This window comes from Poecilia latipinna, unplaced genomic scaffold, assembly GCF_001443285.1.
Source record: "Poecilia latipinna isolate Pla-1442-1.1 unplaced genomic scaffold, P_latipinna-1.0 Scaffold482, whole genome shotgun sequence".
In the NCBI taxonomy this organism is placed as follows: domain Eukaryota; kingdom Metazoa; phylum Chordata; class Actinopteri; order Cyprinodontiformes; family Poeciliidae; genus Poecilia; species Poecilia latipinna.
The window spans coordinates 14104-30593 of NW_015113098.1; the positions used below are offsets into that span (position 1 = coordinate 14104).

The 16490-nt window shown below is 39.3% G+C and overlaps 1 protein-coding gene across 1 annotated transcript in view; it reads right to left on the minus strand.

Moving 5' to 3' along the window:
- Window positions 1-703: 703 nt before the first annotated feature.
- Window positions 704-16490, minus strand: part of grapa (GRB2 related adaptor protein a) — a 37829-nt gene continuing 22042 nt past the window's right edge. Inside the window, exons 4-5 of the mRNA XM_015039752.1 lie at window positions 12434-12602; window positions 704-1795 (exon numbers count right to left, since the gene is read on the minus strand). Of these exons, the coding sequence (XP_014895238.1) occupies window positions 1610-1795; window positions 12434-12602 (355 nt within the window). The 3' untranslated portion in view covers window positions 704-1609. The remainder of the gene's footprint in view (window positions 1796-12433; window positions 12603-16490) is intronic.

A 16490-nucleotide genomic window follows, 5' to 3' on the forward strand; every position in this document is an offset into this window, starting at 1 on the left:
TGCTTGGAACGTATGAGTGAAAAGTACTAAAGCCACTAAAATGAAATAACCTAATACTGTTTACACCCATGTGGAGGGCAGTGTTTAGAAATCATTTAAAATGGTAATTAAGGGTACGTTCTTCCTAGATGCATTAAAAAAAACACAAAAAAAAACAGCTGTTGGCACAAAAGGTTTATTATGGTCATCATCCTCTGAAGTCACAGCAAAAAAGAAAGTACACCTCCAGTTAGTGCCAGAGTCTTAATAATGTAAATAAGATCTTCATCTCTACCAGGTTCTTCAATTAGTTAAATCCCACCTGAGGTGTGCAAGATCCCACACCACAGATGTCAGCGTGTCATTATTTATTCAGCAAAGTCAGAGTGGAAAAGTTTGATAAAAAAGAAAAAAAAAAATAAATAATAGAAGTGACCAAAATGTGAAAACAGAACTTTAAGGGGATATATTTTCTTTTTACAATAACTGTACTGTCACCATTTGATTTTTGTTTTGCAGTCGCCCAATTTTTCCCCTGGTTGTTGTTCTTTTATATATGTATATTATTAGCAGACAAAAATGTTGGAAAAATAAACCTACTTAAAGCCAAAAAAACTATGCTTCTATATCTTTCAAATGTAATTGGTTACGTTTTTTCAAAATTTTCTCTTTTCTCAGCGTGACACTATTAAATTGTGACTTATAATTATTGCAAAAGACAAGCTGATGACAAATATTTTCTTTTATTTATCTTGTGCTAGGAGAGCAGGTTCAAAGTTGTAAATGTATCAGTTTGTTTAATTGATTTCTTATAGCCAGTAATGGAAGACCAGCCCAAGTTCACGTTGTAAATTTTGTCAAATGTTTCCTTCCGGTAATGAATAATTCTATTTACAATATATGCTTTTTCATAGATTACATATGAGTAGGAATAAATACATACAGAAACTGACGGCGAACAAAATAAGTTCATTACATTTTAAGCAGTGTATTTTCAATACTGTATCATAACCGAGTCCTCACTGCACTTCGGAGGACTTCCTTTAGTGGTTCACAATCAACTCTCGACAGAGACATACCATACACACCCACACACACACGAGCAACAAGTCCAAACTCAGTCAGATTTGCATCTAAATTCCCAGGAACAGACAATCTTCTCATATCATGGCCTCTGAAGTCGACAGGTTTGTTTGCCGTCATCTCCAGATGTTCCTTGCAAAAATAATCAGCCTCAGAGTTTCTGCTCTTCACTGGATGTCCTTCTGAAGGGACACTGGAGAAAATCTGCAGAGGGAAAAACTTCCTCGGGGCCTTCACTTGTCACCTTAGCAAGGGTTCGCCAACTCTTGTAAAGACAAAGGAATAATTACGCCTGGGATCACGTGTGTTTTCAACTGTCAGTTTATATCGTTGAGATGAAGAATCAAGCGGAAGAGCGTGAAAGCTGAGATGACCTGGACATAAGAGGTCATCTCAGTCAGTCAATCACTCCAGAGGTCAGCGGGAAGCCGTGGAGAAGGAGAGCAGTGTTTGTCTTTTCTTTTTTTTACGGGGTGAAAGTTTGGGGTCCTGACGCCTCGGTGGACGAACCCTCGGGTAGTGGCCGTGTCTTTGTCATCGTATGGGGTCACTGATATTGATAAATGGGCTGGACGTACTCGGGGGGGAAGTAGCCCACTCGTCCGTGACAGCGACCCCTCCAACGTACCGAGTCAGAGCAGTCAACGAGTTCGATGACGTCTCCGCGCACGAAGTGCAGCTGCGACGGGTGGTGGGGGTTGAAGTCGAAGAGAGCATGGGCATGATGGGGACGCTGGGGGAAAGAGACAGAGAGAGAAACGTTTGTTAAAATCGCTGAGACACTCCCTTTATGAACAAGAAAAAAATATATGAGCAGAATGCCAATTTGAAAAGTTGAATTTCCACCTCCTGCAGCCGTGCATGGTGGGAATTTGGTAGTCTTACAAAACATTTGTACGGAAGCCGAGAACAGCCGTTCTTTAGAAAATCCATAAAGCAGCTTTTAAACAATAATTTAATTCAATAAACAATGAATACATAACTTATCTCATGCTATGTGGAGAAACTACTCACCCTTCTGTGTGAAATTATGAATTAACTTTGATAAACCAGTGGGTTTTTTTTTTTGTTTGTTTTTTTTTAGCTCAATTTACCTGGTCACACTAAGGCCTGATTTCCGCTAGATTAATACACTCAGCACATTACTTAAATAGAAGATGAAAGATATTAAAAGATGCTAAACAGCAAAAGGAGACAAGAAACAGCTAAAGTACTGCAGGACCACAGAGGCCACGCAGGGCCAAAACCAGAGCTGATGAAAAATAACAGAAGTCTTGTCAAATTCGTCAAAGATAATCTTCAAGATTTATGGGAAAATGATTCTGTGGACTAATGAGAGAAAAGTAGATTGTCCAATAGGCGTGCTCCAGTCAGACTTAGGGTAAAACTAACACGGCATTTCGAACGTGACGGTGCCGCTCTGCTGCGTCGCAGCTATATATTCTGTGCTCTAGTAGAAAATCCTGAGGGAGAATATCATCAGCTTGTGACCCTTAGCTGAAGTGCACATGGATTATGCAGCAGTACAATCATCTGAAGCAGCGATAAGTGGGCCAAAATTCCTCCCTCTGATGTAAAAGACTCATCGCTACTCATCGTAAAACTCTTGATGACAGCAGTTGGAAACCAATGCTGGCTGAACCAGTTACTAAATTCTGGGAGGAGTTGCTGTTTTTTAAGACAAGGCAAGTTAGTATGGCAGTTTTCTTTTTGAATCCCCTTAATATGTTAAAGCACAATTTGAAAAAAAAACAAAACAAAAAAAAAACAGCCTTTTTAAACTGCTAATGTTACCTTTGTCTGATATTAAAATATGTAAAAAAAAAACAAACAAACAAACAAACAAACAATGAAGTATGACTTTCAATGCCTTTTTTAAGCAAAAGAACTTCAATATATTCACTTTTCCCTGGTGCAAATGCCTCGTTAAAACGACCTAACAATATTCATTTTTCATCCAAGCTTTTTGGGTCACTTCAGATATTTATTTGAAAAAAAAAACAAAAAAAAACGGAACAATGTGTAATATTTATGGACATCAAGGGACTACGCTGCATCTTTATTTCCCTCTTTTGTTCCAAGCAACAACAACAAAAAAAAGTTGTTGTTTTTTTTGCTATGAATCTGTGTAAGTCTCATAATGTAATGTTTGTCCACCGTAAAACATTACAGATTGGAAATGTTTTCAGAAAAAAAATATATATATATTAATAAATTATAAGTTTGACAAAAAAACAAACATGTGATTGAAGTGTAAGTGTGACTCAGCACTATTCCCACAGACACATTTCAAGAATGAAACATACAATGAGTGGAAAGTCTGAATCATGGGAGACCAGCTCTATGCATGTAGGAGGGCTGAACCACAGCAGTCTGGGCCGAGTTGCATGTGATTTGATTAACTCTAATTCAGTTTCTGCTGCACAACGACTTAAAGCAGAAATTACTGATCAACATGTCTTCAAAACTTTTTATTTGTCCTATCTATCTATCTATCTATCTATCTATCTATCTATCTATCTATCTATCTATCTATCTATCTATCTATCATAATTTTACATTAAAAAATTCATTTCAACTGGAAATCAGAGATTGCTTTTTTGCCTCCTTAAGGCTCTTTTAAAACAATCCAGTGAGACGTATTGCAACGCATTTAATGAATTGTTCGCAGTAACTATGCCTTGCTGCATTTTTATTTTTCAATCTTCAAACTACAGTAAAGATCTTTTATTCCTCATCATTACTTTTTAAAAATTTCTCCCCTCCCAAAAAAAACACAAAAAAAACCACAATATTTCAAAGGGTCTGGAAGAGAAAACTCTCGACTGAAGAAATGGTAAAACTCAGACAAAAGTAGTTTTTGTTTTTCATCTATGGAGAAGTATTATTTAATTCAACAACCACAACCCGGTCCAGAATACAGAGAATGCCGCTTCTGTGAAGTTTTTGCTCTCTAACTGTATTTTTCTTTCTTATTCATTTTTTATTTTTTATTTTTTTTGGATCAGAAATAATAACAAAAAATGCATTTACCTTTTAGTCAACCAGCCAAATCATAATGATTATTAAGAGAAAAGTAAAAATGTTCTGTTCCGGATTAGCGAGCGCATGACGCAACAATTTTGATGTGGAAGCTGGTTCTGAGGGAAGAGGAGTCAAAGGTTGCTATTTTCAGCGAGAGCGAGGTGTTTAAATATAAAGATGGAAGAAGCTCCTGAAATGAATATTTTCAACTGAGGCATGTTGGTTGTACGTTCAGGCTCCTGCACACAGCCGGACACTTCTGCTCGTCATTACGTGCCTTTGCCATTTGCAGTTTTAATCCTGTTGTTGTTTTAAGTAGTAAAAATTCAGATTAGGAGACCTTTTCTCAAATTGGTGAAGGAAGAAACTGACCCTGAGTCAATAGATATCCAGTAGGTTGAAAATAATGCACCAAACTTACCGTGTTTTGTTAATTTTTAAGCTTTCAAAAGCTTTTCAAGCTTGAAAATATGGGTAGGCTTTTCAAAAATCTCCAAATCAATACAAGCATGCATTCTCTAAAGAATAGTAAGGAACTCTCTGAGGGATATTTACAGATGGACATGATTAAACAATGTTTAAACAGTCCAAAAACGTTAGGATACGGTCTAAAAGTAAAACACTTGGTATGTCTAAAATGTTTTTCGGGTTTTGCTTAGTTTGTTTTGATGTTTGAATGAGCTGATTAACAAGAAAGTGTCATTAATAGTTGAGCTACGCGATCATTAAAGGCAGAAAAATATCAAATTCTATAATATTATACTCATTGCTGATATAAGACGGTAAAGACAGTTTAAAATATCAACCACAAACTATTTTAGTTTTGTTCAAAACATCATAAACTCTGTTTTACAGCGATCACTATCTCGCACATGTGCTGGGATGTTTTGCCTCTTCTGGTAAAAATAATTACTTGCCTCACATAGCTGAAAGGCCAAAAAAAAAAAAAAAAAAATTACACATTCTTTTTATATCTTCTCATGTAGCAGCTCTTAAAGATGAATCTGAATTGAATAAAATTGGTGCCAAAAGGTCAAAGCTTTATATTACTGCAGAGTGAGATGTCTAATTTTGACTCATTAGAGGTGAAAATTTAACACGGTGGGTGTCAGAATATGCAGCAGATTTCCCACAATTCCTGCATCTGTTTATATTTGGAGCTGTTTTACTGCAGCTAAAAATATTTCTCAGGAATGAGGGCATAGCGACAAGCAATCTCCTACATGTCAAAAGAAAGAAAAACAATTGCCCCCCCTCCTTGTGTAGACAAAACCTCTTTCAGCTCCTCTACTCAAAAAACCTACAATTTACTAAAGTTCTTCAATCTAGCACGCTGTTACTAAACAGCTGCTGGTGTTGCACAGCAAATATCAATTAGGGAAAATATGTTAGATCGCAGCGCAGCTTTCTGGTCTAGCCTGACGAGCGGCATGTGCTTTCACAAAAATGTCATCATCATCATCTTCGTGAAGTATGAAAGTTGCACAACTCCGACTTTAAAAAAAAAAGTCAGAGTATAGCCTGGAAAGGTTGCAACAGAAAAGGCGCTTTTAAAATATAGACGTGACGGTCAGATATGCACACCTACAGAAATCGGCGATAAGAAACATTGGCAAAAAAAAAACATCATCTAGGGCTCTAATGGGAACTGCCTTCACTTCTTCAGTCCCTTCTCTGTCTCAATGTGTTTTCTTTGAGCTTAAACAGCAGTGATGCTTTTCTTCTCCCCCCCCCGATAGCCGGCCTCCTCTGATCTGTGTCGACTGGTGAAGTAAAAGCAGTTTAGGAGCGGCAGAATAAAAGCGGCTATTTTCGGAGGGAACATCTTAAACGTAGCTAACCTCTTAGCTGTCAGCTGCGCTCCCGCAGAGGAGAGCGGCTGCGGTACGAGCTAGGAGCGAACCGAGAGGCTGAAAGGAATACTAATGCTGCTTGGATACGTGTGTGTGTGTGTAGGTGTGTGTGTGTGTGTGAATGTGCCAAAGTATCATTGCTAAAATTCTGGGTATTAGGCGACTGTAGGTTTGTCTATTATAGTACTCAGGCTGAAGGTGATGGTAAGGAAAAACAATACCCACGAATAAATCTGAGTGAACTAGCATCAAAGGACAGAGTTACAGGTGCTGTGGTGGCGCAGGGGTTGGGCACAACCCACATATGGAGGCCTTAGTCGTCAACATGGCCGTCGTGGGTTCGATTCCCAGCCTGGTGACCTTTGCTGCATGTCTTCTCACTTTCCTGTCAATTGGTTATCAAATAAAGGCCTCTAGAGCCAATAAAACTTTTTTTTTTTTTTCAAAAAGTCACAAACTCTCCCCCATATTCATAACTTCTATTGTGTCATTATGATTAAATGTACATTTTAATATTGCTGCACACAAACTCAATCTGTTTGTTTTGCAAAGTGTCTTGAGACGACATTAGTGGGAGATGGCACTAAAACAAATTTAAATCTAATAAAAAAAAATATATTGCACGAAAACACGAAACAAACTATTTTAAATATATAAAACCTGCTTCAATTCTATTCTAATTGATAAAAATAAAATAAAATAAAATAAAATAAATAAAATTCTGGGGGCGTCACTGTTGAGAGCCACCACAAACTTCTGGTTTCTGGCTTTATTAGCTGTTATTTGGCAAGAAGTGGAGGATTCAATGTATATTCATATTTTTTGCGAGGCACTATATGCTGCTTGGGAACGATAAGACACAAGCTGGAGCCGTGTGAGCGTCCCTCGTGTGGACACGCGAGTGACGATTAAAGAATGGCCCATTCTTCTTTCTGTGCCAGTTTGTGATTAGTGATAGCTTGGAAAGGAGTAGCAGGACCCATCAATTTTTGGCATCCGTTCCACGATCCACTTCAACCCGGACAGAGCTCTCACAGTGGTACAATTTAATTAGTAATGTGAACAGGCTGTGTCTTTGTTCTAATTTTGTCTCCACATTTTCGCACCCATGACATTTAAGGCAGAAAATAAAGTCTTTCATCCTGTTTGTGTTTCAGTCATGAGAAGAAAAAAAAAAAAAGCAGACCGGTGAGGGATACATGACAGAAAGGTCCAAATTATTATTTTTTTGCTTTGACAGGGGTTTTTGTTTGAAAAAAGAAAACTTAGTGGAACAGGAACACAGGGATATTAAGGATGAGGTGTGGGGGAAAAATATAAAAAAGAAAAGGCTGAAAATTATTTTCTATTCTGCTGTGCACAGATAAAAAAAAAATAGCCATGTAATGAGCTGAGAAGGAATTAGTTTGGAAGGACTGAGAGCACAATGGGGATGGCAATACAAAAAGAGGGATACGCAATTAAATCAGCATCCAGTTAGTTTGTGTCTGTGAAACTGAAACAAAGAAAAACGTAATCCTGTAATTATGTGATTTGGCGTTCATCAACATCGGAAGTACTTTTTAAAAAAAATGAGATTTATAATTCAGATTTTCTTAGTTTTATTTATTTATTTGATTTTTTAATTGTATTAACTTTGTTTTAAAAAAAGATTTGCAGCAAAACAGCAACTTTCCCTCTGAATTCATGCATATCTTTTGTCACAATAAGCAACAACTGAGGATGCTTTCAATGGACATGTTAATACCACAGAGCCTTGGTTTCAGCTTTCCTTCTTATGAGCAAAAGAAAAAAAAATCTCTCCTTGCTTAAGAACTCTGTAAACTTGTGGCCAACACTTAATATTAACGTATTTATTAACCGATTTTGAAACTACTGAGCAGATGTTATTGTGATTACAAGCCCAAATGATTGTAACCTTACAAAGAAAAAACGGATATACCATAAACAATTGGTAGACTGCCTTTCTTCTACATTCCTGCTGAGCGTAGCTGTGCTGCAGTACCAATGCTAGCTTGTATGTTAGAAACAATATCAAGAGAAGCTATAAAGGCAACAGTTTGGCTGCTCTGGGAACACAAAAGAAAAAAAAAAATCCCTACATTTCACTCTTACTATTGCATATCATTAACTAGATATGTAATATAAAATGCAGGATTTAAAAAAGTTGATGGAAAGCTTAAGTCCAGCCTTCCTAAATGTCACACCGTTTCATAACATTGGGGTGAAAAGAGCTGTCTGAGTCTCAGGGACCAGATTTACTGCAGTAAATCTCCCCCATCTCAAAGATCAATATATGTGGATCATCCTCAGATGAGCATACAGCCCCTGTATTCAACACATTTTATATTCTTTGCAGTTGTTACTACTTTTGCTTTCCATTTTATAGACGGAGAATACAGATTAAATGGAGAAGGGGAACGATTTTATAACAAAGTTTAAAAAAAAAAGTCTTCCAACATTCCTTCCTTATCCGATCATCTTCAAAATGCTACAGAGTCGTAGTGACTGGCTATCTGCGGGCTACACCAGCGCCTTTTCCCTTCTTCTCCTTTTCCTGCACGCACTCCAAAGGGAGCTTGTTTTTTTTAAGGCTACGGTTGATATCTGAAAGGAGGAAAAAAAAAAATTGTTGAGCTGCGGCCAGACGTATCTGCAGGACCGAAATAACAGATGGCATCAGTACAGACATACGTGGACTATGTTTTTGAGCTGCTTTGGAAAGACGCCGTCCTAACAAGGTTCAGAAAGACGCGAGTGTGTTAACAATAAAACAAATAAAAAAATGTATATGTTAAATTATTATGAGCTGTGACATGTTTTCTCTTGAGGCGACCTCTGTTTGCTTTTTTTGGACTGGAGTTCAAGTATTCTTAACCTCTTTGCTTGCTTGTTAAAATAATTTATTTCAGCACAGAAACTCATGTAAATCATGCACAGCAGATGAAGAGCTTTTCAGAAATTTGATAAAGACTCCCAATAATCCAAAATTAGTTGCAGCTTTAAACTTTGGTCATTGTTTTAGGTGCTTGACCTTGAAATTTATGTTTTTGAAACTTGAAAACAGCTTTCGAAAGACGTAACTGGAATGAAAGACAGTTCGAAGAGTTCATCTCACTTTCAGTAGAAGTATTTCGTTCTGTAATCAACATGGTTTCGGATTCAAGGTCAGGAACCACCAAGACATCCGACAAGCTGATCCAGAACCGGTAGTTCCAGTCCATGAACAAGTTTCAGCTAAAATAACAGCTGTTTGCATTGCGATTTCCTCTTAAGCCAAGACAAGAGACGAGACTGTGGGAACTGCATGGGCGGTGAGTCACGCGTCAAGTCATCTTGCGAGTTCTGTGGCCTTTTATGCGGTAACTTTTGTAAATAAAAAAAAAATAAAAATTTAAAAATCATTAGGCCATAATTTTATAATTTGTGATCAGATTCTGCACCAGACGGATGGACGTTTTGCAACAGATCCATCGCTTCCATGATCTGGACTAAATCATCTCATCCATCACTAACGCCAGCAGTAAATGTTGCAATGGAAATGGCGAAAAACACAAACAGCCGAGGGTAAATAGTTATTGTGTACTTGTAAACAATCGTCACTGCCTCCGTCTCCAGGCACACAGCATTCTGTGCATCCTCTCTGCTGGCTCATCCAGTTGACGGCCTGCTCCTCTCTAACAAGCCTTATATCTGCCATACATCATCAAAAGTTATTCCAATTTGCAATAAAAACGTCCCGTGCTGTCACACATGAAGCCAAAAATAGATTTTTTTTTATTTTTGATTTTTTTAAGAGCTAGAGACGTTGCTATAGATGTGCACACAGCCATCCTAAAATACAAATGAATAGCTTTTTATCGCATCAACTGGATTATGGACCAAATCAGAGAAACTAATTTGTCTTCTCTAATAATCCATATTTTCTTCAGACCTTTTTTTTTTTTTTCTCATTAAAATCTAAATCAAATCCAAAGAGAAAATGGATTCGTGTTACTGGGGGGATTCACGTAAACAACACATCCTGCCTTCCTAAGGTTTATGAGACCAAAGTTAATCACCATAAAACCAACGGATCTTCTGTGCTCTGTTAGAGGCGACCACACAGGAAAACGGGGATTTTATATTTGGTTTTAAACACCAGCATGATTAGCTCATCATCATGAGCGTATGAGATCAAGCTCTAATGGCTCATGTGACCTCTATGTTCCCTGTCACTTGCTGTTAGACCCTGACTTAAAGTGAGTGCAGCAAAATGGTTATCTGACTATGAGCAAATCATTGTGATATATTTAATTGCAGCCAGTTAGAAGAAGCAGGTTTTGAACCTATGGAGGCTAAAAATGCATTATGGAAGACTTTTATCACTGTGTTGATTCAACTTTTCGCTGTAGTTCGTGTCTGTGCAGCTTCATTCTACTCAAGGTCGCGTTGCTGGTCACACATAAGGATGTATAAAACGCAAAAACAGTAAATAAATATGTTCTCACACTTTTTTGTGGTTTAAATGAATAATTATTTTTATTTATATATAGGTCTGCACGCTTGGATATAGCTGTAGAAAAAGGCGGATTATGTGATGAAGGCTACATTCCTGTGCTCCATATTCCTTCGAATCATTGTCCTTTTCAAAGACATGATGGCAGTTTAAGGAAAATCATAAAAAGTTCGGGTAAGAGGCTTTACCATATTGCCATCTGAAACACTCTCCTCAAGTGCGGCTGCAGTGAAAGTGCCAGTGGAGTCCAGCGAACTCTACACATCTACATTTGTGATGGTGGGAAGCGAGAGACATCTTTTTTTTGACCATGAAAACAAGCTATCATGTAGATGGAGTCTAATAGTTGCTATGGATACTTGGTAACCCAAACACGAAACTTCACGCTGCAGTTTTGAGGGGTTTTTTTTTCTTTCTTCACAACCTTTCCTCCTGCTCTCTGTGGGCGGTGGCAAGATAAATATGGGTCCTTGTTCAGTCGCGTAGCCGCTTGCTAAAAGAACTGAGACTCTCGTAAAAACAGGAAGCCAGAGTTGTTATACTCTGATAAAGTTTCTAGGGTTTTCACCAATGCTTCTCTTGACATGGGGATTATTTTCTCATTAGCAAATGTCCTCAAATTGAAAGTTGCACATTTGTTCTTTTTTTTTGTTTTGTTTGTTTTTTAATCAGTTCAATCTAAATGTGAGATTACGCTACTGCAGTAAAGGTTAAATTTCTTTTAAGGAATGTTTAAACATGAATAAAACTGATTTTATGAAATTACAAATTGAAGCATGCAGTTGGAAAAGCATTTCCCCAACATAATATCTGCATTAAATATAATGAGAAGGAATTTAAAGGTGAGATATTTTCAGGACATGAGGGAGGAAGGGAAGGAGGGAGGGACGACACAGTGAAAAATGCAAACCCATACTTTTCATTCAGCCCTCCTGTAGACATGCGTACGTACAGCAGCCACTTAATAAATGACCTCCAATGAGCTGCGCCCTGATCTCACATGTCAGCTAAGAGGACTAAATGTAACCTGATGAGCATTTCCACTCTGACATCGCCAGAGTGATCCCAACGCGCTCTCAGCGCCGCCGTGGATCAAAAAGCATCCGCAGTGACTGCGTAAGCCTACGGGGTGCAGCTCGTCTGCCTCTGTCAGGAATAGCTGCCATGCAGTGCCAGCTTGTCTTCTAACGCCGGTCTAATCATCACCTTTCCCCAACGGGGACGCCACCACATACATATATCTATGTTTATAGATATATGTCTATGAAAGAGTAGAAGAAGGTCTGACAGTGGGCGTCCCGGGGGAGAATGTGTTGAAGTGTAAATATAGGAAGCTAATTTATTCTTTTTGCATGCGTTTGCTGGTCGCTTAATAAAAACGCTTTTCCTCTCCCGTGTCGCGTTCTGTCATCTCAGCGACGGACACTGAAGGATTTCTGTGATCTTTCATTACAAGCAGAAACCTTTGGATCAAACTCTGCCGCTGCAGTCGCCGAGCATATGGAGCGCTCCCGGATCTGTCAGCTCCATTACTTAGAGCTCGCGCCTCGAAGTTGAAGCGAGATGGAAAAATGGAAAAACGAACACTGTAAGTCGTGTGTTTTCTTTCCACCTTCAGGACGTCAGACAGTATAATTACTTGACTGCACCGCAAAGTTTCATCCGATTCTTGACGAGTGCGAGTGTGATGAAGGTGGCTGACGGGAGCAGATGTTCTTTTTATGGTTTGGTGAGCAAAGTGGAAAAAAATGGAGTCTACACACTTGTGCGGATGGCTAATTTTTTTTTATATTAAAGACGACAATAAATATATTTAAAATAAAAAATCATGGCCAATTGAAAAAAAAAAAAAACATTTTCAACTTAATCTAAGCACTTCTCTTCACTTGTTCAAATTGGGCTTGAAATGCTGAAGAAAAGCATATATTTCCATGGTTGCCATGGTTAAATAAAAGCTAGGCATGAGAGACAGAAACAATGAGTCATATATGCTCACCCTGGCGAATTGTTCGGGGTCTCTCAGAAACACTGTCCTCTCCTTAGCGATGCTGTTGCTGTGGTAAAACTCCACCAGCTCGTTGAGGGAGGAGAAGGCCTCGTCCCACACGTAGTACTGGCTGCAGCGGTCCTGCAGCACCTTGAAATGCTGAACGTGGTCCCCGTAGCTGCGAAAGAGCAGAGCAGAGGCCAAATTAAGTGCTTCTCCTTGTCAAACTAAATGCGAATAACATGTCAGCGTCCGTCGCAGCGCCAACATTGAAGACGATACACATCAAAGTCATCACGAAATGGCTTCAGCAAGGTAGAAATAAACAATCACAAATTTCACTTTCTAACCTAATTTCGATTATGAAACTTCTTAATTCATTACCTCTGCTTTCTGACTTCCTGTAGCCATCAGCTGTGCTTGCAGAGCTAATCCTACCTTGTTATTTCATAAGATGTGTAACCATAAAATGAGTTGCTACTCGAAGTCTGAGGGATAATTCGCTAAATCCAAGTCAGATGAATCTAGAAGAAGAGTTCAAGTATCTTGTTCCTGAATGATGATAGGACGGCGTTCAAGTATGCACAGACAAATTACGGAGTGGGGAAGAAAGAGCAGTGACGAAAAGCAAATCTTTGAATTTTCCAGTCCGTCCATGTTTTAAACCTTAACTACGTTCATGGGATGTGGACACTGACCCAAAGATTTTGGACATAAGTGGCCAAAACAAGTTTCCTCCATGGGGTGGCCGGGCTCAGTCTCAAGAATCTGTTTGCCCTCTTGATGTTTTATAGCTACAACCCAAATATTCAGTAAGTGAAAAAAGGATTGAAGACAACTGCCTCTTATAGATATTGACAACCCACCTAATCTACATTTTTTTTTTTAAATACAGACAAATCTTTGATTTTGATAGCAGTAGCTAATAAACTGTTTTTTTTCCCCCTTCTCCTCTATACCAGTGGAGAGCTTGGTTTCTATATAGGCCACCACAAGGGGGAGCTGCAACTAAGTTGGCCCCCAGCTTCCAACACCAAAAGTCAAGAGTGAAACCCATTTGGACTAAAAAGAGTGTCTTCACATCACAAGTTGTTTTTGGCAGACAATTATTTCAACTCCAGCTTTGGAAAGACACCAACACTATTGGCCTTTAGTCTGCAGAGATTTCCCTCCGGCTGCGCAGCTGTCAGCTGTTGGAGCTGGCATGCATTCAGTGCAGTCTTATCCGTTTATCCCTTAAAAAAAAAATGAAAGAAAGAAAGAAACGCAGTGACCTTATTCCACATTTAGTTTAGTTGTTAATTGAATTTAGATTGCAGGCTGTTTTGAAATAAAATAACTTTCAAGACCAACAAAACAAGAAAAAACCTGAAAGTCTGAATCAATGGTGAGGAGGTGAATGCAATTAATAATTCAACCTTTGCTTTTAGCGTGCGTGTGTGTGTGTGTGCGTGTGTGTCATTACATGGTGCTAAAAGAGCACACAATGACATTTACCCGGGCTGCCCAGTGGGTTTCGGGAATTTTGTGCAAAGCAGATCATGCCAACCGAGTGTTACTAACTTGGTCATATAGTTTCAGCGCATCCAAAGCACTCTGACTGTAGAGCTAAACAGAGGTCTGTGGTTCATCTGTGGCAGTTTGCACCAAGCAGCTGCCAGCGTTTCATGAAATATTTTTGATGAATAAGGGTCTACCGAGAGCCCAGCGTGCTTTCGTGCAGCTGAATAATGATAAATCGCACCCAGTGACACGGATAAAAATAGCCGCGGTGTTGAAGTGCGTGCCTTGTTGTGATAATCAAAAGAGTTTGGCCAGGAGAAATTGGCAGTCACCTGCTCCCGTGTCCTGCTTTGCGGAGGTTGCTAAGTAACTTGCAGGCTTATCTTTAGAAATCTGGACATCTTCTCTGTGATTATGTGCTTATGTAACTGCTTCAAATATGCAGTGGGAATCAGCACAACACCCCCATATTTCTAAACACATCACAGAGGAGGGGTGCGTGTGTGTTGTGTGTGTGTGTGTGTGTGTTAGGCTTATGTTAATGACTTTTAAAATGTCATCACACATGAGAAAAAAAAAACAGTGGCAAAATCCTTACCATTTCTTTTATTTATTTATTTTTTTCAATCTAATTTCAGTGATAGAATGTTATGGATTTATTCTTTGCATGCGATAAAAATGTTTTTTATGCTCATCGATGCGACCGGATCTCCTCTTGCATCACTTTTGGTGACCCAGAATATCTTTCTCTATCCAGACTCTGAGCTGCGTGAAAAACCTGCCTCACGATTGGACTTTCCTCAGCTGCTCCTCCACCTCGCTCAACAGGGCAGCTTTATGTTAAAAATATTCATTGTTTTCCATCTTTGCAAGTGGCAAGCACCATCTGTCCTCTTTCCTCGTGCTTTAGCCATGGGTTTCGTGCTCTCATCACACTTCTCTATCTGGATCTGGGGTTTTCTTGCCTTGATTCGTTTAGATCCGTCTCTCACTGACTCATTCAACCCATGTGTTTAGGTCAGAAGTATCATTTTTAGCACCGACAAGAGTTCTCTGCTGCACCCTGTCTGTGGGATATTGTGTCGCCACTGGTCAGATTTTATAGTTCCTCGGCTTGTCTGCTTTGCGCCATCAAGCTTTTTGTTTTTTTTTGCTTTTTTTAAAGCCACAATGTGGATGGAGTTTTAGTTCTGGACAGGAGATAGCAAAAGATTAATGATGCATAATCAGCTCCATCCATCTGATCAGAGTCAAATCAAACATTTATTCGCCATTAATGCTAAACTTCACGCTCCTAATTTGCTATGCAGCGTATAACTTCTGCATGAATACACACATTTAGCGAAATACTTGCAATGAACTTTAAGGGTAAAGTAATGAGCAAGCAACTTTTTTCACCCTGTAGATCATCCGTCGCCCTATAAGCTCCACTTATTCTTTGGGAGTACCATATCGCTCCTTTTAGACAGTACAATGGTTAGCAGTTGTTTGCAAAGGGCTAATCTAAGAAAAAAAAATATATGTAGGAAAAGGGAAGCAAGAATGTGTTATGTTGCTCGGAATCACATTGACAATTTTGATAATTAACACCCAGAGACGGCGGAGAAGCAGTTAACTGTAATAATGCAGAACACATCTGTCTCCGCTGGATTACAAGCACTCCCAGCACATTCTCAGCAAGTGCCGTCTCATCTCTCCGATCCACTGTAATTAGGGCTCTCAGCGATGGAGAGATTGTGCTCTCTCTTTCTCCAAGTGAAAGGAAATGAAAGAAAGAGAGAGTGTGGATGGATGAATGAAAGAGAAAATGAAATGGATGTGGAGATGGAGCAGATAGACGCGCTGTGGAAGAAGACGAGTAATTTTTTCAAAACTTTTGCCTTGCGCCGGCACAATCCGGGTCGGCGTGAAGGTCAACGGTCCGCCTTGCTGCTTTGCGTTCCGCCGCCAGTCTGTTCTCACTTCCCTGTTCTTGTTGTCTCTCTTTGGACTTTGCCAGCCTCTCTTCTTACTGATCCGCTGTTCCGCTCCTAATAAGCTGCTGCTGCTGCTGCAGATGTGTGGAATATTTCGCTTGACCACACTGACACCTCCAGCTGGCAATGCAACTCGGTGACTCTGTCGAGTGCAACAGAGAGTCTTATGTGCTGGAAATCGCAGATTACATGACGCGTTTGTGCCAACCAAAGCGTGTGTGTCCGTGTGTGTGCTGCTGACTCTACTGTATTTCATCTGCTGGAGATGTAGCATTTTGGCAGCGTGCGTGTCAGTCTGCCCTTGTACGCCAGCTATGCGTGTCACGGCGGGGGGGCTCGAGTCACTTGTAGCATTAATAAGGCATCACCTGTTTCAATAGCTCAGTGGGGGATGAAAGGGAGGATGTGTGTATGAGTTTGTTTTGTCCACCAAGACCTGGAGATGAGAGTAATGAAACACATTAGGGGAGGGAATAAGAAGTCGAAGCTGTGGCTTTGAAAAAAAAAAAAAAGTCTGAAATGAATTCAAGGTGATGTTGCACTGATTTTCCTAATCCAATCTTACATTTTATACACTTAGTTGGGAA